The sequence below is a fragment of the Saccostrea echinata genome, unplaced genomic scaffold (genome assembly GCF_033153115.1).
Source record: "Saccostrea echinata isolate AGI-Se365-2 ecotype Australia unplaced genomic scaffold, CSIRO_AGI_Sech_v1 ptg000001l, whole genome shotgun sequence".
NCBI classification, from domain to species: Eukaryota; Metazoa; Mollusca; class Bivalvia; order Ostreida; family Ostreidae; genus Saccostrea; species Saccostrea echinata.
Genome location: NW_026889750.1, coordinates 52,449,907 through 52,473,891, shown reverse-complemented (window position 1 = coordinate 52,473,891; position 23,985 = coordinate 52,449,907). Strand labels below are relative to the sequence as shown.

General features: G+C 33.0%; 2 protein-coding genes across 9 annotated transcripts in view; one reads left to right on the top strand and one right to left on the bottom strand.

The window, feature by feature from the left end:
* The first annotated feature begins 1,378 nt into the window (after nucleotides 1-1,378).
* On the top strand, nucleotides 1,379-9,701 carry LOC133180744 (ubiquitin-like-conjugating enzyme ATG3). The gene is made up of 10 exons (XM_061315219.1): nucleotides 1,379-1,516; nucleotides 2,150-2,191; nucleotides 2,336-2,456; nucleotides 4,083-4,193; nucleotides 5,564-5,619; nucleotides 6,585-6,719; nucleotides 7,567-7,719; nucleotides 7,811-7,938; nucleotides 8,164-8,232; nucleotides 9,199-9,701. The coding sequence occupies exons 1-10, from the start codon at nucleotides 1,445-1,447 to the stop codon at nucleotides 9,278-9,280; spliced, it is 969 nt and encodes a 322-aa protein (XP_061171203.1). The 5' UTR covers nucleotides 1,379-1,444; the 3' UTR covers nucleotides 9,281-9,701.
* Nucleotides 9,702-10,854: 1,153 nt separating this feature from the next.
* Nucleotides 10,855-23,985, bottom strand: part of LOC133194461 (myoferlin-like) — a 68,088-nt gene continuing 54,957 nt past the window's right edge. For all 8 annotated transcript variants that reach the window (XM_061330424.1, XM_061330418.1, XM_061330446.1 and 5 more), the window contains 15 exons: nucleotides 22,744-22,854; nucleotides 22,379-22,504; nucleotides 21,371-21,526; nucleotides 20,407-20,498; nucleotides 19,659-19,829; nucleotides 19,219-19,364; nucleotides 18,522-18,661; nucleotides 17,965-18,053; nucleotides 17,452-17,595; nucleotides 15,978-16,068; nucleotides 15,278-15,377; nucleotides 14,294-14,478; nucleotides 13,487-13,596; nucleotides 13,071-13,218; nucleotides 10,855-12,279 (listed from right to left, as the gene is read on the bottom strand). In XM_061330424.1, coding sequence (XP_061186408.1) covers nucleotides 12,247-12,279; nucleotides 13,071-13,218; nucleotides 13,487-13,596; nucleotides 14,294-14,478; nucleotides 15,278-15,377; nucleotides 15,978-16,068; nucleotides 17,452-17,595; nucleotides 17,965-18,053; nucleotides 18,522-18,661; nucleotides 19,219-19,364; nucleotides 19,659-19,829; nucleotides 20,407-20,498; nucleotides 21,371-21,526; nucleotides 22,379-22,504; nucleotides 22,744-22,854 — 1,842 coding nt within the window. In that variant the 3' untranslated portion in view covers nucleotides 10,855-12,246. The remainder of the gene's footprint in view (nucleotides 12,280-13,070; nucleotides 13,219-13,486; nucleotides 13,597-14,293; nucleotides 14,479-15,277; nucleotides 15,378-15,977; nucleotides 16,069-17,451; nucleotides 17,596-17,964; nucleotides 18,054-18,521; nucleotides 18,662-19,218; nucleotides 19,365-19,658; nucleotides 19,830-20,406; nucleotides 20,499-21,370; nucleotides 21,527-22,378; nucleotides 22,505-22,743; nucleotides 22,855-23,985) is intronic.

Genomic DNA, 23,985 nt, shown 5'->3' with positions numbered 1-23,985 from the left:
GGCGAGGTTATAAGGAATGGATGTTTTGGTATGATGTGGATGACAAGAACCAAAATGTAAGTATTGGTGTGTATCCGCCACTTTGTAATATATATCAGTAATGATCCTTGTGTCCTTTTTAATAACGAGAACATCTAGGAATGGTAATTGATTTTCACTGGTATCTAGAGTGAATTTGATGTTGGCATTCAACTCATTTAATAGAAAGGTTGAGATTTCACAGGTTATATATATATATACATATATAGGTGTGGTACGTCTTTTTTAAACGTGGTTTTTCTTGACTGAAAGTGTCAGAATCTCTATTTTATCAACTTTTAAATGTATTTAAAGAAGATTCAATTTTTTTAAAATTTATTTTATATTTAACAATCCGGAAGACAAGCCCCTGTGATTCTAATTACATCCATTAGAATTGTTTAGTAAAAGCTAAATTAGACACCATGTATTGTGTAAAATTTTGACAATATCGAACGTAAATATAAACATCATATGTGACCTAATGTTTGCATATAATTTGCTGTATAATCGAGTGCCTCCGTGGTCTAGGGGTATGACTCTCGCTGAGCATGTGAGAGTCCCCGGGTTGAAATCCCGGTCGATCCCTTTTTTCTTTTCTTTTCTTTTTTGAATTTTCTTTTTTTTTTTTTGGATTTACTTTATAAATTATAGTATTCAGCATATGAAATGAAAAAGTTATATGACGTCTGGCTTGTACAAACTCATAAAATCATTAATACGGTGTGATAAATATTTTATACAAAAAGAATCTTCTATACACATATCAAAGAATAAGCAATCAACTCTTTACATCCATATTGGCATTTTTTATTTGCTTCAATATGTACATGTATACATTTACAAATCAAGGGGGGAGCCCCCCCCGAACTGCGCATGCTCTTCTTTTTTCCCTAAGCGGGGGACACAAATTCTCTGAATTAGCTTGTTTCAGTTATTTCTTAATGGAAATTTATGTAAATTCCGCCATCTCTGTTAAACTGTTTCTTAATGGTTATGATGGGCACATATTTGTACTATGTAGATTACAGAAAATATTTTTTAAAAACCCAGTTATTCTCCTTACTTCTCTTTTGGTTCAATTTTCTTAAATATTTCTCCTGAAATTAAAAACAGTATTTTTGGAAATCTAGTATTGACTACATTACCTGTGTAAAAAGAGGGAATTATAAAATCTTTTTCTTCATTTTGTAATGTAATTATATATTTTCTACATGTAATTGCCAAAGTTCACACTTAGATTTTTAACTACATAAAAAATTAAATTTTTGGTGTAAATTTTTATTTAGATGTTAGGAGTGCAGCCTACTTCCCCCCCCCCCCCCTTTTTGACAGCTTTAAAACTCTTCTTAGAAGAAGGAAGAAAATGTAGTTTGTTTCCGGTTGAGTAGGAGGTTCCGTCAATACCGTGTAGAATTATCAAAAAATGCAGAATGTGATTAATGCAGTGAAAGGAACAGCTCTTAATGTTGCTGAGAAGTTTACACCTGTGTTAAAGGTAAACTTTACTGTTTTTGTGACTTGTTTGTAAATTATTTACACGTGAGGATGTGTGAGTTGTTACTGCGTGATTGACAGCAGTCTCATGATTTTCAGTCAATGGCTCTTCTGAAGTAGTGGATATAAATAGTTTGATTAATGTATTCTAACAGTGAAAACAATTAAGGCTTTTGTGTAGAAAATGTATAGGCGTAGTGGTCCACTGAAATTGCTATGATAAATATTAAGCGAGAGTCTGTTACATTGAATGCGTATATCCTACATTTAATATATCATATCCATTTATTTATTTTACAATCAATACACACCAAAAAAATGTTATGTTCATAATGAAAGTCATTGAGAAAAATCTAAAACTAAAACTGAACAATGAAATTTTTAACAGGAGACAAATTTAAATATTCAATCAGGCATAATCGGTATGTTTTTAAGAAAAGCAGAAATCTGTCTGGTAGTGGTATGTGTGAAATATTTTAAATTTCACCACTGGGTGATCTACACATTAGCTCAGAAGTTTGCATATGAAATAAATTTTTGCTTTTTTTTAAATCAGTAAGGCTTATAAGACTTATATGCAATATAAAGTTTAATTTTTCATTTTGAAAGAAAGCACTCTCAGTATTTTTTTCAGGAATCAAAATTCAAAGAAACAGGAGTTATCACACCTGAGGAGGTAAGACACATTACAAGATATATGAATCTACTGTACAAAGTGGAATATATTCTTAGAATTTTAAGAGACAGAATACACATAGCATTATCAATATATGTCATCTATGTTCTTTAATATTGTTATGTTGACATTTTTTGTTTACAGTTTGTGGCAGCAGGGGACCACTTGGTGCACCACTGTCCGACGTGGCAATGGTCGACGGGTGATGAATCTAAAATTAAACCGTACCTTCCTAAGGACAAACAATTCCTCATCACTAGAAATGGTAAAATTCTGTACAACTGTGCTTAGTGTGTGGAGCTACCTTGCACTCATTATGGCAGAAATCTCTATGACTGTGCTCAGTGTGTGGAGCTACCTTGTGCTCATTAGGGCAGTTTAGATTGTTTTTTTTTTTAATTATTGAATTCAAACATTTGCAAAGAGAATTTGCTTTATAAGCTCAACTGATTCTGTCTATTTGGAATGTTTCCTTGTGCTTGCTAGAGCTTTGTTAAAAAAAAAATTCAGGCAGTTCCTGGGTTTAATTTGACTGTGTAATAATTAACAAGGAATTAAACAAAAGCAAATTGTCGAATTAATATTTCCCTATGAAGACAAGGGAGTTGGGGTCTCAATTATTTTGCAAAAAAAAATAAGAATTGTAATGATGATTTGTGTTCATTGGAGCAGTACACGTGTAAATATAATGACTATCTGCATGATCAGTGAAGCAGCAAAGTTTTAACTCTTATTGTTTACACAAGGGCGAAGTGGACAATATTTAGTAGATGCCTGTATCTGGAGTGTGACAGGAATTTTAATTAAATATCTTTGCAGTAATTGTGAATTAACAAAAAAAAAAAATTCTAAGTATTTGGAATTTAGAGGAGCATATACATGTATACAAAGCTTTTATCATTCATTTATTCTCTCAAAAATCATATCCCAGTGTTAAAAATTAGTTATTGGATGTTTTCAAGTGAAAATTGAATGATGGTATTAACAAGTTGTAAGTGATAAAACAATTAACAGGAAATATTACAGTCTAACAGAATATTAGTTAAAGGAAGACATTGAAAAATGCTAAAATCACTGTTTTTAAAAATTGAGATTTTTTCTACCATTGTTACATAGAATGCTATGAAGGAATTAATTTGCATTAACCAATCTGTTTATTTTTAATTAACAAGCATTCTTTGTGGCAAGAAAAATCAATCCATTCAACTCCCATCCAATTTGTTTCTTCAGTGTTAAATACCTATTGACACCCTTGATCTTTGATGATGCAATTATTTTCAAATCATGGCTGTTTGTTATGCTTTAATTTAAAATCTCGGGATCATTAAATTGTTATATATCTTTTTAGTGCCATGTTATATAATTGTTATATATCTTTATAGTGCCATGTTATATAATTGTTATATATCTCTATAGTGTCATGTTATATAATTGTTATATATCTCTGTAGTGCCATGTAAATAATTGTTATATATCTCTATAGTGCCATGTTATATAATTGTTATATATCTTTATAGTGCCATGTTATATAATTGTTATATATCTTTATAGTGCCATGTTATATAATTGTTATATATCTCTATAGTGCCATGTTATATAATTGTTATATATCTCTGTAGTGCCATGTTATATAATTGTTATATATCTCTATAGTGCCATGTTATATAATTGTTATTTATCTTTATAGTGCCATGTTATATAATTGTTATATATCTTTATAGTGCCATGTTATATAATTGTTATATATCTCTATAGTGCCATGTTATATAATTGTTATATATCTCTGTAGTGCCATGTTATATAATTGTTACATATCTCTATAGTGCCATGTTATATAATTGTTATATATCTCTATAGTGCCATGTTATATAATTGTTATATATCTTTATAGTGCCATGTTATAAAAGAGTAAAACAAGTAGACAGTCACAAAGAAGAACAGGAAAAAGTCATAGAGGCAGACGATGAAGATGGGGGATGGGTGGATACGCATCATTTCCCAGGTAAATGGCAGATAGGTGGATACACATCATTTCCCAGGTAAATGGCAGATAGGTGGATACACATCATTTCCCAGGTAAATGGCAGATAGGTGGATAAGCATCATTCCCCAGGTAAATGGCAGCTGGGTGGATAAGCAACATTTCCCAGGTAAATGGCAGATAGGTGGATGAGCATCATTTTCCCATGTAAATGACAGATAGGTGGATAAGCATCATTTCCCAGGTAAATGGCAGATAGGGGGATAAGCATCATTACCCAGGTAAATGGCAGATAGGTGGATAAGCATCATTTCCCAGGTAAATGGCAGATAGGTGAATAAGCATCATTTCCCAGGTAAATGGCAGATAGGTGGATGAGCATCGTTTCCCAGGTAAATGGCAGATAAATGGATATTCATTAATTTTTAGGTCCATGTAAATAAAGGATTGGTGCATACATGAATTCACATACTATTTTAGTTTGTAAAATAAAAGTCCTTTAAAAGTATAAGTGAATACACATTTTTTCAGGAAATTTAGGAGATCGGTGGATATGCATCATTTCTTAGGTTAATAGAGGATAGTGCATGGATATAAATTATTTCCCATGTACATGTAAAGAGAGGATAGGCGAATACAAATAAATATTGAGGTGAACAGAGAATTGGTGGGTAGAAACAGTGCCCATTTTTTAGGTAGTGGGTTTCATCAGAGATAAAGAGAAAAATTGGCTATAAAGAGAAAAATTGGCTGATGTGCACAATGTAAAGGGTATAAAGACATGACATTTATGCACATCTTGTGGTTAAAAAAAGATGTATTAGAGCAGATTTGAATACAAGTGTAATTTTTTTTCTGATGTGAAATTCAGCTTAAATTTGAGCATCAAATGGGGGAACATTAAAACCTGTGCTTACTGCAAAAGCATCAGTACAGATGTGAATGTTTTTTCACAATTAGTGTTGGCTGTATTAATTTTAAGCAATGACAATGATTATTTTTAAGATGGAATGTGAAAGAAAATTATATTTTTTATATATCCCAACAGGGGACAAATACCATTGCCCAATGCCCAGGGCTAGTGAATTTTAAGGGTGGGCAAGTGAAATTTTATCAACCACTTGCCCGTGGGCAAGTAAATTGAAAAAAAATAAAATCCATATGTAAGTCATAGATTTAAAGCTTGGCACAGGGGCTTACATGGTCTACTCAGTATTTGTCTTCCATTTTTTTTTAAATATATATAAATATGGTAATAGTTTATGTTGCCAGGGCAAGCAAATATTCAGGTACTGGCAAATGAATTTTGACCATGCACTTGCAATTGGACAAGTGCCTAAATAATGTATTTGTCAGCCCCTGCCCAAATTGATTCAGTGATTGTCTTTCAGATCCAGGAGCAACAACTCTTCAGGAAGCAGTACAGGAAATGACCTTAGACAGCAAGGTCAGTCTTGGTTACTAAGTTACATAATGACCCTTAAAAAACAATATAGCCAGTCTTGGTTACTAAGTAACATGACAATTAAGTCCGTGAACAGTAAATCAGGTTTAGTACAAAGACTGATATTGTGAAATTACCAATAAAGAGAAGCTTTTTTTTATCTCTGGCAAAATGGATCTGAACAGTTCCTTGTAAAATTTTAGGATTATAACAAACTCTCATATAACAAATTTATAGATAAAGCGAGTTGATTTTATGACCCATAGAGATTAAAAATAATGAAATCTAAGTCTTTTAAAACAAATTCTTAAAGATCTCAAAATGTAAAATATTGAACTGATATTATTTTGAATATTTTAATAAGTATTAATATTTGATATTCAATTCTTCAGAAACTTAAGTTCTCCAAGGTAAATTCTGTATTTAATATTTTCCTGAACATAAGCTGTAGTTAAACTTGAAGGAAAACGTGTATATTGCAAAATTCGATGAATTCGATGAATTTGTTATACAAATATAACAAATTATGGATATAGTGAAGTAAATAGACAGGTCTCCAAGACTCCGCTATAACCAAGTTTTACTGTACATGTAGATTACTTTGTAATATAATGATGTATTAATAAGACATCAGTATCAGTATCAGTCTAGGTTACTAAGTTACCTGATGAAACCTAGCAATTAGGCCAATCTGGGTCACTAGGTAACAAAACGAGCCAAAATAGAAAGGTCAATCTGCATTATGTCATAGTTTGACCTTAAAACAGCAAGGTCATTAATCTTGGACAGCAATTCCAGTCTCTGTTATTACTTGAAAAATGGTGTTTGGCAACAGCTTTAGGTCAAAAATTGGATAAAGACTCTGGACAATGTAAATTCTTTGAACTGCAGTTAAGAATTTAAATGTCATATGGATAGTTCTTTATTTGGAATATAATATGGAACTAAACGTATTTTTATACTTTTAGGACAAAACTGGGTCATTATCAGCAGAGGAAGTGAAGAAAAATGATGATGACGATGACGACGACGATGATGATGATGAAGAGGCAATGGACATGGAGGCATTTGAACAAAGTGGAATGTTAGAGGAAGATGACAATGTAAATAATAATTAGCTACAGAATCACAGACATTTGAACAAAGTGGAATGTTAGAGGAAGATGATAATGTAAATAATGACTACTATATAATCACAGACATTTGAACAAAGTGGAATGGCATTGTAAATAATAACTAGCTGTAGAAAATTAGGCATTTGAACAAAGTGGAATGTTAGAGGAAGATGACAATGTATATATTAACTGTGCTACAGAATAATGGACATTTATCACTCTGAAAAATTTCTCCTTATGCAGAGGAGGCTTGCAGTTGTCTGGAACTAAACCACAACTCTGAAACCCTTAACAATGAGTTAATCATTGAAATTTTATTTCCTATGTTCTAAAGATGTCACACTGAAATCAAAGAGTACTCACAGTAACACAATGTAAAAATCAAAGAATTGAGATCACTATTGATCAGGTTGCCCACATGGGACAGTGGGGTTTTTTTTGAAGGAAGGGGGGGGGGGGGTCTAGAGTTGCAGATCAAGGTGCTGAACCGTACCCTTGGGTTCAAATCCCACTGCAAGATGTGTAGACATGCCCTTTGGATAAAACCATATTAACTGAGGTCCCTTATCACAAAAGATGTTGACCTGAAATATATATCTCAATGGTCATATTAAGTGCCAAGTTTAGATCTAAATTTGCAGCCTTCCACTGGCAATTGGTGGTCTCCAAATAAGAGCAAAATATTCTTTAAGGGATGTAAAGCAAACAAACAAAAATAAAGTGTAATTTTTTCAGGGATGCCTGTTTATATGGGGACCAATTATTTCTCAAATGGTCATATTGAATAAAGTTAACACATACATTTCTATCTTATTAATCTCTTTGCTTCTTTTAGGCTGCCTTGGATCCTACGACTGTCGTGAGGCGACAGGATTCCGAGAGTGGTGGTACAGAGAGTGGAATATTACAGACGAGAACCTACGATCTTAACATCACGTATGACAAGTATTACCAGACTCCGCGACTCTGGCTGTTCGGATATGATGAGGTAAGAAAAATCTACATATCATAAATATACAGGAAGCTTATCTTTGATAATTTTTTAAATTGTTGACCAAAAGAATATCTTACATTCTTAGAATCGCAAGCCTCTTACTGTGGAACAAATGTATGAAGACTTCAGCCAAGATCATGCAAAGAAAACAGTTACCATGGAAACCCATCCTCATTTACCAGGACCCCCAATGGCCTCAGTTCATCCCTGCAGGTAAGATGAACACACAGTTAAAAAGAAAAATGTTATTCAACATTGTTTTGTTTAAAAAGTATGGATTTATAAGGTGGTGGGGAGATTCATAGAATTCATCATGTATACACCAATTGACAAAATTGTGACAGAAACAAAGCACAAATAGAGGTTGGTTTGCAATTTGTTTTAAAAAAATGCCATGGTGTAATATGATTATAGATTCTCCAAGTACTTTCTTTGTAGACATGCTGATGTGATGAAGAAGATTATACAGATGGTAGCAGAGGGAGGGGGAGACTTGGGGGTCCATGTGTATCCTTTGTTTATCTGGCATTTTGATGGAGGTTGAGATTTATTTTCTTTCTTGGAACTTGAGATAATGAAGAGTTGTTTGTGAAAGAAATGTAAGAAGCATGATTTCAGAAATATGCTTTTTAATACAGTAGATAAATAAATAAGTAAAGTCACTAATAATGTGTAGATGTGAAGCTGTAAGCTTTAATTAACAAGTTACTTTGATAACTGAAATATCATGTTCTTTTTCTTACAGGGTTAAGGTCAGTCAATTTAGAGATTATTGCATTTGTTCATTACAAGAGAGAAAGTTTTGAGGTGGCTTGGTACAAGGTCAAGATAATTTCTAAGACCATTCATGTTTTATGAATGTGATGTGATGTCTCAGTATAATTTTTAATCTGCCTATTTACTGTGTAGATGGAAAATGATTTGAGAGGAATTTCTAGGTTTGGGGTCAATTCCTCAAAAGTCCATGATTATGATATTTTAAAACCCTGTAATAGTATGGCTATTTTTATAGCTACTGACTTCACAGATCTTAAAAATAAATAGGGATGGCATAAGGATGTCAATTTTTATTTTTGGTATCTGATACACAGAGAGCAAAGTCAAAAAACTTGATACAGTCATTACTACACACTGGTACGTGTATAAGTTCTAATTAAGTATTTCCAGAGTAATAAGGATGTGTGCCTTTAGTATTTCTCATTTCATTTCCTGATGTTAACAGAGACAGAATCCAAAGTCATTCAGTCAAGTGTCAAAATTATTTATTTTCTTTTAAACTTAAACATTAGCTGTTTCCAATTTACAGACTTCATGATTTTACTAATACTTGTTACTCAGAACAGACACCTATTAATCCTAAGGCCTCCTGCAAGAAGGCCTATTAAAATCAAAATCAACATAACTGATGTACGGTAAGCACCTAACAGGGTCCTGTATGATGCTTTTCCTTTTTTTTGCCTTGACTTCAATCAGATATCTAATGATTTTTCTAAAATTTGTGCAAGCAGTGATTCCAACAATAGAGTACGATTTCACCAGGGACTTTACAATGTGACCAACATTTCACATGTCAGTCATGTGACCAGCTTTTACATGTGACCATCATTCACCAGTATCATGTGTTATGTCATGTGACATCTTAACTTAAATTCACTAGTCTTACTGCTTGGAACATTTGATGTTGAGGAACTATTGGATGGATTTGCTTGTTGGATGCAGAATTCTGTGTAAAAAAAGAATCATTGACAAATTATTTATTGTTTCATGTATAGAAGTGTCTTTAATACATGTATGGGTACATACCCTGAGTATTGGTATAATTATTGATTATTTGTAAAAAGTGTCCTGAAATCTTGTAATGTACGAAAAGCTCCACTATTTTTCCGTTGTCTTATCTTTTGCTCGTAAAGATTTAAAAACACAGACAATTAATTATTTCAATAATAACAGAAATTGCAATATACAAGATACTTTTATTTTGTTCCTTTTTTTTATGGAACCAAAAGAATAAGATAAACATAGTATCAGAGAGGAGCAGTAATCATGTTTGTAGACTGGTTTATGAAAAAGAGCAGTATTTGTCTGTTTTTTATGGGTGCCAGAAATAAACCATATTAAAGGTATTGTCTGCAGATAGGACAAATATACCAAAAAATGGGTATTGTCTGCAGATAGGACAAATATACCATATAATGGGTATTGTCTGCAGATAGGACAAATATACCATATAATGGGTATTGTCTGCAGATAGGACAAATATACCATATAATGGGTATTGTCTGCAGATAGGACAAATATACTACATCTGTCTAGAGATGTTAGAGCACTTGTCTAAGAATTAGTAGAGCACTTGTCTAGAGTAGGAAGAGCACATGTCTAGAGCTGGTAGAGCACCTAAGAGCTGATAGAGCATCTGTCTCTAGTTGGTAGAGCATGTCTATGAGTTGGTAGAGCACCCATCTCAAGTTGGTGGGGCATCTAAGAATTGGTAGAGCACCTGGCTATATTTGGTAAAGTACCTGCCTAGAGTTGGTAGAACACCTGGCTATATTTGGTATAGTACCTGTCGAGTTGGTGGAGCACCTGGCTATATTTGGTATAGTACCTGCCTAAGAGTTGGCAGATCACCTAGCTATATTTGGTATAGTACCTGCCTAGAGTTGGTAGAACACCTGGCTGTATTTGGTAAAGTACCTGTCTAGAGTTTGTAGATCACCTGGCTATATTTGGTTAAGTACCTGCCTTGAGTTGGTAGAACACCTGGCTATATTTGGTAAAGTACCTGTCTAGAGTTTGTAGATCACCTAGCTATATTTGGTTAAGTACCTGCCTAGAGTTGGTAGAACACCTGGCTATATTTGGTAAAGTACCTGTTTAGAGTAGGTAGAACACCTGGCTATATTTGGTAAAGTACCTGCCTAGAGTTGGTAGAGCACCTGGCTATATTTGGTAAAGTACCTGCCTAGAGTTGGTAGAACACCTGGCTTTATTTGGTATAGTACCTGCCTAGAGTTGGTAGAACGCCTGTCTACAGGTTAGGGAGCCCAGGCTCAAATCCTGGTCTGGTTCATTATATTTCTCCCTCCCTGTTACATCATAGTATAATCTTCATATTAAACAAAACAACAATTGTACATGTATCTATAATGAGTTTATTGGTCTATTTAATTTGAACAGTCCACATCCCTTAAATAGATTACACACTACATACGATTGCACTGAAACTCCAAGGTCATTGTAGTTGCCATGGTGATACTGATCACATGACCTGTAGGCCCATGTTTAACATTTGAAAAATCAATATAACATTCAAAACAATATTATTTTTTTTGGTGTTAATTAGATTTAAGTAATTAAATCAATGTACAAGCACCTGCCTGTTCACAATAAATGATTCTACTTTCAGAACTGTGACCAGCATCACAAGGTAACATTTAATGCTCAAGTCCAACAGATACATAATATCAGCCAACACAGAGTTCATACACAGTAAAAATAGGTATACTGAAATATCATTAAAAATTAAAACAGCAGATTTAACATTAACAATCTGCAAGAGAAAATATTAAAGGCACAGCAGCTATATCACTTGTCATTAGTGACTTTTTACAAATAAACATAATTTTATTTTTCTTGCATCAATCACTATTTCTTACAGTTACAATAGTATCTCCAAAAAAAAAAAAAAAAAAGAATTTCGATGATTTACAAAAAATACCAGTATCACTTACAATGTATATAGGCATGTATAAATATAATGGGTTTTTTTTCTCCAATTTTTTTTTTTATTTTTAATATTAATTAGAAAAAAAACTACAAGTAGAAGGAATGCTACAATTTGTTCTAAAATAAAAGAATAGTACAATAACATGCATGTATACAATAAACATGTTAATGGTGATCAAATGTTTTAACAATGAAAGGCAAGATGATCAAAGAAAATATTTTAAATGCATAACACTGTCTACAGACAGAGAGAGGTTAACACAGGATAAGTACAGAAAGGTCGTTGGGATTACTCTTTTGATCATTAGCAACAAATAACATCCACTTATATTTGTTCTTCCATGATCATCCTCATATATCAAGCACATAGTTAAAAGTTAGAAGCATCGTTTTATCACAGAGAAGCTAGAAATCCCTGCACAGGGTTATTATCAAAACCTCGTATCCACAACTAAACATTTACGGTTCACTCCAAACTACTGATTTCCTCATAAACAATTGTCATTGTGGTAAAAGTGTTTGATCATTGATGAAGTATTCATCAACATATCCTCCTTGAATAATTACCTCCCTTAGCAGAGCTTTAATCTTAGATATGTAATTAAGTTATTTTTAAGAAAATAAGAGTTGGTGTACACAAGATTGAACTGAGAAATAGTCTTTGGTGTCTTTTTTTTTCTTTTGGTCTCTGCTGATGCTATCACTACACTATGTTTATAAATGTTAAGTTTTCTTTTGGTCTCTGCCGAGGCTATCACTACACTATGTTTATAGACGTAAAGTTTGTGACAATCTCTAACCGTTAACAATCTTCTGAGAAACTTCTCCCTGAAAAGTCAAATAGAAATTTAAAATGCTTCACATTTCCTATTGAATTATGCATATGCTTACTTACTTTTGCAAAATTTTAGCTTTTGACTTATAAACATGTATAGACACTGTACTCTTGTTTCATAAAAAGCTTAATCCACCCCTTTATACTTACTAGGAAGGAATTATCATTTATATTAGTGATGCTCAATCCACACTCTGATTGACAGAGAAGCTAGATCCACCCCTTTATACTTACCATGAATGAATACAGGGAGGAGAATTATTATATACTGATGCTCAATCCACACTCTGACAGAGAAGCTTGATCCACTCCTATATACTTACCATGAATGAATACAGGGAGGAGAATTATTATATACTGATGCTCAATCCACACTCTGACAGAGAAGCTTGATCCACTCCTATATACTTACCATGAATGAATACAGGAAGGAGAATTATTATATACTGATGCTCAATCCACACCCTAGTTGACAGAGAAGCTTGATCTACCCCTTTACGCTTACCAGGAATGAATACAGGAAGAGGAATAATTATATACTGATGCTCAATCCACACTCTAGTTGACAGAGAAGCTTGATCTACCCCTTTACGCTTACCAGGAATGAATACAGGAAGAGGAATAATTATATACTGATGCTCAATCCACACCCTAGTTGACAGAGAAGTTTGATCCACCCCTTTATACTTACTGGGAATGAATACAGGAAGAGGAATAATTATATACTAATGCTCAATCCACACCCTAATTGACAGAGAAGTTTGATCCTCCCCTTTATACTTACCGGGAATGAATACAGGAAGAGAAAGATGAGGAGCAACAGGAGGATGAGGAGGAAGAATCCAATGATGTACCATTTGTAGTTACGCCAGATAATGTAACGCATCGTCTTCCAGGGTGAAGTAAACCAAAGGAAGGAAGTCTCAGGCCGCCTGTGAAAGAGTACAGTTTATCAAAATGAACTACTCATATATCACTCATAAAAAATAACTGAAAAAGCATTCCTGATAACATGAGCAGTTGAGTAAATTATTAATGTGGATGCATTTTGGATTTATATGTTTTCTTGGATGGACTAACTGAGGTGAACAGACTGGGTGGTTTAGGTAAACTCAGGGTTGGGTTATAACCAATTTAGATTGCTCTAGTTTGTGGTTATTCACTTGCTTAAGTGGACCTCATTTGGGACAATTAACTTACTTTGGTGGATCCAGTTTTGGGTTCATGTTGGGTTCCTCCTGACCTTGACCTGCTGGTCTTTCCTCGGCCTCCTCCACTGACACAAGCTCCATCTCCATCTCAACTTTACCCTGTAACAAAACAGTCAATGTAAAGTAAACTTTACCCTATAACAAAACAGTCAATGTAAAGTAAACTTTACCCTGTAACAAAACAGTCACTGTCAACTAAACCTAAACTTTTGAATGATTATACTGACAAATATTTACATTTGCAAATGTTTTCCCTTATATAACACTATTTGAACAAGGCGTTTTTACACCTGTGTAAAACACGTTCGTCATGTGACCATAAATTGATTGTTTAGTCATAAACGATCTACGTAATTTCATAGTGACGTCATAAGTGATCGACGTGTTCAACACATTCAAGTTATACCATTGAGTTTTGAAAAAAATAAATCATTTATGGGTTTAAAACTTTAGTACCTTACTATCTGTTATAAATCAGTCACAAATGTAAATATAAGTAATAAGGTATCATTTTAAAAGTTTTATCGGGATGTAAATACGGGTTGGCATGTGATCAAATCTACCATAAAGCCCTTCGGGCTTTATGGGATTTGATCACATGACCAACCCATATTTACATCCCGATAAAACTTTTAAAATGATACCTTATTTCTTAAAAGGATAACTCTGTTCTCCCCCCTTAATTTATCTACAAGCACAAAAATGGTTTACAAATAAAAAATCTGCAAAAATACAAATGTTTAATATTCTCTTTATGATGATCATCAAAGATTCCAATGAACAACTAATTCCTTACGGTGAGCACCCTTTGTCCTGTATCATCGTTATACACTGGCCAGAACCCCCTCAGTCTCTTCTGTTCAAATAACGACACCAGTTTGATCTCTGACCCGGTAGTGAGGTCAGGGAGCATTGTCAGTTTACAGGATCCTGCCTTCTTAGCTGGCATAGGCATGGCATTGAGATTTAAACACAGAGTTCCTGAAAGAAAATCTCAGTATGATTAAACTTTTCGACATGACTTTTGACCTCCTGACTACAAATCGACATTGACTGTACATCTCTCATCTCTCTGAATCTTTTTTGGCATTTAAAAACAAGTACTCTGGATACATTTTATTTCTCTGTGGTCTGTTTAAACATTTCCTGGGTCTATACCAGTTTTTCCAGGGGCAAAACTTTATAGAATGTTGGAAAAAGAAACCCCTCCCCCTTTTCGACGTAATTTTCAAGTATTTAATTGTTTGGACACTCCATATAAAATGAATGATAAAATTTCATAGAACTTACAGAATTAGGTAAAAATTGCAAATTTTACGGAACAATTGTGTCATACCACATTCCTGAATTAACAGGCTTTTTGGATGACAAATGTTCGTATCAAAAGTGTTTTTCTCAGTTACACTCAGGTAGAAAAAAATCTCGTGTTGGAGGTTGCGCCAACTGGACACACCATTGCTTACAAAAACATTAACAATTTAATAACAAATAAAACTTATGATTTATGGTTTATTCTACAGATAGAAAAGATGATGCTAACTGATTGTGTTAAAATTCATTGATGTTCCTAAAGCGGTTTTAATTTTATGGCACTAGTCCATGAACTTTTTGATAACCTCTCATACATTTAAATTAGGGATTGAATTGAATAATGTGGTATGAATGTACTCTTGTTTATGCATAAAAATAGTTGTGAAATGCTTAACATTCTCATTACAGAGATCAGGGAAAAGTAAAAGTTATCATTTGTTTTAATTATTTTTCTGTGAATAAGACAAACCTAGGAAGTCGTCCATGGAGAATTTGTCATTGTCCCACACTTGGATCATAACGTTGGGCTGAAGATGCTGTACAGTCTCATCCAAGCTCCAGAAATGCTCCTGAAGAAAAAAAAGTTACATTAGTCAATCCTTTTACTGTACATTAATTTTCCCCATAATTATCGAATAAACTCAAGCTTGTCTGTCTTTCACTGTATTCAATTTTGACTATGACCTCAGGTATTGTATTTGCTTTGCCTCAGTCAATACTGATACATGTATTTTAACCAACATTCAAATTTTATTCAAACCTTAATTGTTTACTATTTTTGTATTTATTTGTGTCTTTTGGTTTATGTTTTATTTCACTGTGCTGTGACACATGACCTCCTTTAGATTTACTACTCTTGACCCTTGACCTGATCATCTCTCTACCTGCTGGAACATAACAGGACAGGAACCTCAAATTGAGATTCTCTTCCCAATCCAATGATCTATGATAATCATTGTTTCTGTAACTACCACTTCTGTTTTTGACCTTAGTTTATGTGATGGCCTTGACCTGACCATCTCTCTACCTTGGTTTATGTGATGGCCTTGACCTGACCATCTCAACCTTGGTTTACGTGATGGCCTTGACCTGACCATCTCTACCTTGGTTTATGTGATGGCCTTGACCTGACCATCTCTACCTTAGTTTATGTGATGGCCTTGACCTACCTTTTTCCTGACCTCCATCACCTGTTCTGCTGGGACATAACTGAAGGGGAAAACAAACCGCCAGTTGAAGTTCCCCTCCCCATCCAGTGACCTGAAATAAACAACTCACTCTCAATTCAACAAGCTGAATCCTCATGATTAAAATATACAGATCACAAATTTTAAGTCAGGATCAGGGGTCGAAATTAACGGGAAATACTCGCTAAATGCGAATTAAAAACAGAAATTGCGAGTTAAAAGCGACCTGTGGTCGCCAACTTTTGCGAGTAAAAAAAATCGGTCCTTTTCGGACTTTTTAAAATTTATTCCAGGGAAGTGCAGTTAGCATTGCCTCACACCCGGGGCTACCATTTTTGGGGGTCGGGCTAGTAATTTTGATGCACAGAGGTAGCCCCACGGGCAAGTAAAAATTAAGATTACCCATGTAGCCTAATACATGTAAAACACTATGTACTGGTATTTTATTCACTTTTTTTGCAATCAAATTATCAAACAATGAAAAATTTCCAGGTAGCATGTTCCTATTGTTCGAAAATCTCCATAATCTTATCCATTTTGCAGTACTATCAGACTTATTTACTTCCAAAAACGATCGTTTTTTTCCTAATCCGAATTTCCTCCATTCCTTTGTTTATGGTAAATGCATGTAGATACCCCATTCAATTATTTACGATCACTTAATCAACTAGAGAAAAAAGTCTAAGGTGATTTTCAAAAAATATATTTCAAGAGTATTTAATGATTTAAGATGAAAAAAAAAATGAAAGATAATTTATTTTTAAATTATTTTTTTTTATTTTCAATCATAATTGATTTATATACGATTCAATTTTTCTAGTGAGAATTAAACTTTAAATTTAAAAAAAAGAATGACCTTAAGACCTTGATTTTTTCAACGATAAACTATTTTTTTTTTCATTGTTAGTTACTCTTTTACCCTACATTTGAGCTTGTATTACTTAATTTACTTGGGGTAGTCTGTGGCTAGTGCTTGAATTTTTTAATTGCACACCCCTGTATCCGGTCAGATTTCACCTTTTATAAAACAACCTCAATACTCACAAGGTGTAAATAAGTTTTCTGTGAACTCATTCAAATAATTTCTATGTTAATTACTATGAGGAGAAAAAAATGCTAGTGAAAGTTCAATATTGCTAGATGAAAAATATTCCACTAGCTAAAATTTGCTAGTGGTCAAAAAAGTTAATTTCGATCCCTGAGGATGATTTTAAATCTTAAGTTCCCCTTTTTTGCATATGGAGGGGAATGGGACCATTAAATTTGTAAATTTTTTTCCCCTCAATCCATAGTTGCAACATATAAAATTGGTTGAGTTTGCTTCTGCCAATTGAGAGAAGCTGAAAGAGTTTCAAAAGTTTATGTACAATGAAAACCCATCTAACTCAAGTGGCTTAAATTTGGAAAAGTATTGAAATTGCTTTTTATTCAGTACATAATACAACAAATTCTTTACCTGTAATGTACATCAGTTTTCTGTTTTTCATCGATGCCTGATATCCAACCTTTGACGTAAATATCCGACATTTGTTCCCCCGTGATTGATTCCTCTTCCAGCACAACATCCACTGTGTTCCAGATAATGATACGGAGTACATAACTAAAACATAACAGTGAATCTTTGTTAAATCCTAGCGGTAACTGTTCATTTAGGACTTTACTGAAGAAATTCTAATTTGTCAAACTTTTAATCTTATAGCAGAAAAATAAAAACATTCAAAATCAAATTTTTTGAAATTAAACAAAGCATTTATTTTGGAAAGACAATATAAAATCTCTTGCTTTTTCACATAAAATGAAATAAAATTTTAATGTTGAATACTTCAACTCACAAAAAACATGTATTTAGTAATTAATTTTCAAAGGAAGGTATTATCAATCACAATAAAATCAATATACAAAATAATGTAAAGCACTTTAAACAGTTGAGGAAAGTTTAAATGGAAAATATTGCATAAAGGGAGCTTACTCTTTTGCACGTCTTGGTTCAATGTTAAATGGTGGCCCAGGAACACCGAGGGATTTGGGGAAAATGTCCACCCACATCTGAAGTTTGCCCTGGAAAATAAATCATACCACATCAGCACAAGGTAAATAACGTATTACATCATACACATACATGTATGTAACAACATCAAGCCACCTTTAAAAAATTGGCTGTTTGCCCTCTCCCAACTGACTGGCTAAAAATGGCCCAACTCAAAACTTTTTTTAACCTCCAGAAAGCAATTATTTTTTTATGTATTCTGGAATACAGATTTTAAAAATTTAGCATTGAAATTAAAATTTTCTCAGAAAAATAAATTTTTCACCCACCTACCGACCCAATTTTTTCATTCTGAGTTGGGAGAGGGCAAACAAACATTATTTTAAACTAAGCCTCAAGGTCATTTTTTTTAAATGATTCCTCTAGGCATTTACCAGGTTGAATAAGACTTGTGTATCCCACTACGAACCTTTTCTTTGCCTGTATGCTATGGGACTGGGTAAAAGAAGGGAGTAAAAACTATTTTTAAAATGACTTACCTGCTCTATGCCTGGTTGGATAGGGTTAAATAGGGGGCGTGTCTCTACATGCTCCTTGACCAATGGGAGTGTATGTAACACATGTAAAGCCAGGCGTTCCTCTGCAGGTCCTGCATTTGGATCAACAGGTTTGTTTGGCTCTGGAACAAATTACAAAAAATAACTGTGTTTATCACATAAACACAAGAAACAAGACCCTTCTCATCAAATAAAACAGTGACTTTAGTGTACAATCTAGAAAAACAAAGTATACAAATAGTCTCATCTTTGTTATTATTTCTTAATCTGTGTCAATAATAATATATAATTTAATTCTGATTGTAACACACAATTTGATTGGATAAAAAATTTACTTTATATTGTATAACTTGGGTTGCCTACGTCACAATGACTTGCATAAAAAACATATCGATCCGCCTGACATTACATTTAAATTTTGTACAATTTGAAGTCGATTTTTTTATGGGCAATCATCTTTTTTCTTACACTAAATGAATGAAAATTTAATTATAAGGAATGAATTTAATAGCTACCCAATATATACGGTATAAAGTGGGTTGGAACAGTTTACGCTTTTTTATGAACCGCTTCGTGGTTTATAAAGCGTAAACTGCCCCAACCCACTTTATACCGTATAAATTGGGTAGCTATTAAATTCATTCCTTAAATCAATGTGTCTTTTTTTTTAATGACTCACCAAACTCGGCGAGATTATACGTCTTCCTGCCGACCTTGACACTGTTGTTTCCGTAAAACAGAGGACCTGTCACATGGTTCTGTTTACAGTAGTTTTCTAAAATCTGTTTGGGCTTCGCAGCATCTCTCCATTGGTTGACACCAGCACTACCAGACACAAAAAGTTAATAGATTTATAGTGTCACAAATTTAAAGAAATGTGGAGTACACTTCGTTTCTAATGGATGTCTTTGGCTAGTTCCTATTCTAAACTTGGACCTACCCATAAATGTTGATACTTATAGTACATATAAATGTATGTAAATGTATGAAAGTAATTTGATATTTTAAACATTCTTTACAGCATACAGTTAGACAGACAGACAGATACACATATTATAACTTGACATCTCTGTTTTGTATCCCATGCCTGAATAAAGATTTAGTACAGAAGTAACTTACATGCAGTAGGACTTCTGGAGTCCACATGTTGCACGGTATTTGGACACGTAGCGATTTTCTAAATCTATTAAAGTCTCTCCGATGACATCATCACTGCTAATGATATCATAATCCTTGATACGTACTGTCAGATCTTTTTGTACAGGTAACATTGCTGTCAATTCAAACATTCTGAAAAAGAGATGAAAATTAAATTCAAAAAATTATCATTGAGTTCCAATTTCTTAAAAAATCTTATTAAAATAAAACAATTTGGTAAATTGAAAAAATTATGTTTTTTTTAATTATGATAATAATGAAATGTCTACTTTTTTAAAGGATAAATAACACAAACAATTTTTTTCTCCCAAAAGTCAAATATCTTTGCTAAAATATGTGCCTCTCTCACTTCAGAAGTGATATTTGTTTAGGTAAACAGCTTAATATTTGGCCAAGCCAGAAAATTTGGTGGACAGTGCAAAAAGGCAACTTTACAGCTCAATATATTTTTTGAAAAGTTTTAGAAGTGTATGAAGTTTTATTATTGCAAAGTTTCTGGGGACATTTTTAAGAGTGAATTTTAACATTTTACACAAATAAAATTTCTTAATTACATTTCCATTGAAAGAAATATTGAAAAAATGCCAGTGTAACTCTTCTGTGAAGGAGATAAGAAAATCTTTTTGTGGTATGTATCTTTAGAACACAAATTTATTCACCCCCCCCCCCCAAAAAAATTAAATTGAGTAACTCTCCTCCAACAACTTACTGTCCAAAAACTGGGTCAATAGTGTTAGGTTTGTAATTATCCCTGTCACTGATCTTCTTATTGCCAAGGATAATCTCAACATACGGGTCAGCCTAAAAATAGAAATAAATAAACCAATCAGATCTCAACAAACAGGTCATCCTAAAAATAGAAAATAATAAACAAATCAGATCTCAACATACAGTTAGCTTAAAAATAGAAATAAATAAACCAATCAGATCTCAACAAACAGGTCATCCTAAAAATTGAAAATAATAAACAAATCAGATCTCAATATATGGGTCAGCCTAAAAATAGAAATAAATAAACCAATCAGATCTCAACAAACAGGTCAGCCTAAAAATAGAATATAATAAACAAATCAGATCTCAATATATGGGTCAGCCTAAAAATAGAAATAAATAAACAAATCAAATCTTAATATACAGGTCAGCCTAAAATAGACAATAATAAACCAATCAGATCTCAATATATGGGTCACCCTAGAGAATTAATAAGCCAATCGGATCTGAATAAATGGGTCATCCCAGAAGATACATTAATAAACAAATCAGATCTCAGCCTCATTAAAGCATAGTCAGCCTAAAAAAGAAATTTATAAACCAATCAGATCAGACCAACTGATAAATTAATAAACCAATCAGATCAGACCAACTGATAAATTAATAAACCAATCAGATCAGACCAACTGATAAACTAATAAAATATGAGTTTGAGGAGGGGTTGCCTGATACTGAGTTTGGTACTTTGTGGTATGAAAAAGAAGGGGTGACCCCATATATGAAACAAGTGCCTGTGGTTGTAGGCCTATACTACAGAAAACATAGACTCTGATGATATATTGAATGTACAAGTTACAGTGTTATACATTGTATACATACCAGTCCACTAGAATCATTGGGTTGTAGATCAGTACCACAGATTACATAGACTGAATGTACAAGTAACATTGTTATACACATACCAGTCCACTAGAATCATTGGGTTGTAGATCGATGCCACAGATAACATAAACTCTGATGATACACTCCTCTGGTGCTGAGCTTGGTAAGTTCACAAAGACCTTGGAAGGCATTTCCTCATTGGGGTCAGGTGGCAGGGGGTAGACCTTGAATCCTCCCTGAAAAAAAAATATTATATCAATCATAATTACATGTAGAATGTACACTGTAGATCACCAAATTTTTGCAACACCTTATTTTTTGTGAGAAAGTTCTTTAGTATTCATAAGCAAGAAAAGTTTTTTCACAAATTTTGGTTATTGACGCATATAATCTTTAAAAATCATATATACACCAGGATGAAACCTTAAAAGATAGAGTTCTCATGAATAAAAATGTGATTTACAGTAAAGTGTTGATAGAAAATGATAGAAATACTTCCTACTATTCAATTTCTATCTACAGTTCCTCTACAAAATATTTATTTAAATATTATTGTTTTATTCTTAATATCAAAATCTGGTAGAAAGAAATTAGAATCAACTGATAATAAATGACACATTTTGATACTACCTCTAAACATAAACTAAAATTCATATTTAAGATTTTGTTCAAACAACAGATGCAAGCAAAGATCAATGTCTTCTTATGATGGCTGTAACCTTGACCTACTTTATGTCTTCTTATGATGGCTGTAACCTTGACCTATTTCATGTCTTGTTATGATGGCTGTGACACAGACCTACTTTATGTCTTGTTATATTTCATGTCTTGTTATGATAGCTGTGACACAGATATCCTTTATGTCTTGTTATATTTCATGTCTTGTTATTATGGCTGTAACCTTGACCTACTTTATGTCTTATGATGACTGTAAACTTTACATACTTTATGTATTATGATGACTGTAAACTTTACATACTTTGTGTATTATGATGACTGTAATCTTGACCTACTTTATGTCTTGTTATGATGGCTATAACCTTGACCTACTTTATGTCTTATGATGACTGTAAACTTGACCTACTTACCTTGAACTCTCCCACTATATTTGATTCGTCTTCATCATCATCCTTCCCTCTCTGTAGCTCAAAGGTGGAGCAGAAATCATTAAATCCTTTAGTGAACTCTACGTCCTCCAGCGCAGTTTGATAAACCTAAATAAAAAATATTAAATGACAGATGTGTTCATAGATACCCAAGACAAAAGTTACACAGATGAGATCATAGGCTAAATAATTCAAATGAGGAAAAACAGACCTATAACAAGGCTAAACAATAAAATTTCCCCAATTTTGACTACTAAGAGAGTTACATTTAGTTCTAACTCAATAAATGTCCCTCTTATGAACTTTAATCCCTCATGTTGAAATGTTTCTGCTCTAATTTTGCTCACCTCAATTTTATCATGTCCTTTTTCCACATACTTCTTGCACTTGTGTGGTTGTCCCGTGGAAGCATAGTACTTGGACCACCAATCAATTTCCTCCTCCACAACCGGGTCAGGCTATAAATAGAATGAAAGGTTTATTTCTGATGCCTTTATCTCACACTGCACTGAGGTTAAAGGTTAAAAGTTACCAAGTACAGTAAAAACCGGCTTATAATGCACTTATAATGAAATCAATACAGGGATTAATGATTGAGACAATTTCCAATCACTGTTGATTAAAACAGATGTGTAATTGTTTTGATCACCTGAGCATATTATAGCCAGTTTGTACAGTCCTTCTTTGTTAGTTTTGGAAGTTATATACAGTGCATATATAAATGTGATAATATGTGAAAACTTTTACCATACAATCTATAATTATTTAAGATTTGTGCATTTGAATATAAATCAAGTCACTGTGATGCATATTAGTTCAGAAGAATTATTTGTTTTTATAAAATAATAATTATATATACAGAGTAAAAATGTAGACCAATTTAATAAGTAAAAAATAATATACCTCTGTTAAAGTTTTTAAGTAAAGTGTACGTTAAATTAAAATGTCTTAAGAGGTGTACTTTAAGAGCATGCAATACAAATCATAAACATGAGAAAAGAAATAAAAATAGTTGAGAAGGGGCTATATTATCAAGTAAACAAGCTATTCATAACATCCATTTACTACAGTGTGCTGTCATACTTTGGGGGTTTGCCAAATGAGGAGAGTCGGTTAATATTACATGTACAGTAACAGTACAATTTACATACTGTATTAACTTTAGTCATGATACAAACAGGCTTCACAGAATGTATCAAATACACTGATCTTCAATCAATGAAAGGATGGTATTTATTGGAAAAGGAATGAAGTGTATAAAAGAAATATGATATATTTTCATATCTTGTCCTATTTTCATTTCTCCAGTAAAATTTCCTTCATGTGAAAAAAGATGTCGAATAATGTAAACATTTACAATTCTGGAAGCAATTTTCACAGAGTTGAAATATAAGTTTTATGAAGGAAAATTCTATCATGGGTTACAAACTGAGTGATTGAGATATTTGCAAGAAAACAAATAAAAAAAGAGTGCATCATTAGAAGACATATTCTTGTGTGCTCTGTAAACAATCCCAAAAAAAAAATCACCAACACAGGGAATTATTGAAATAATCCTGATTAAAATTTTATTTTAAAGAACTGTTTAC

Excerpts from the sequence above, each read along its gene's own strand:
- LOC133180744 (XM_061315219.1), top strand. The coding sequence starts at position 1,445 with ATGCAGAATGTGATTAATGCAGTGAAAGGAACAGCTCTTAATGTTGCT. Across the intron at positions 2,457-4,082 it reads ATTCCTCATCACTAGAAATG|TGCCATGTTATAAAAGAGTA; the intron begins GTAAAATTCTGT and ends ATATCTTTATAG. Across the intron at positions 7,720-7,810 it reads GGCTGTTCGGATATGATGAG|AATCGCAAGCCTCTTACTGT; the intron begins GTAAGAAAAATC and ends TTACATTCTTAG.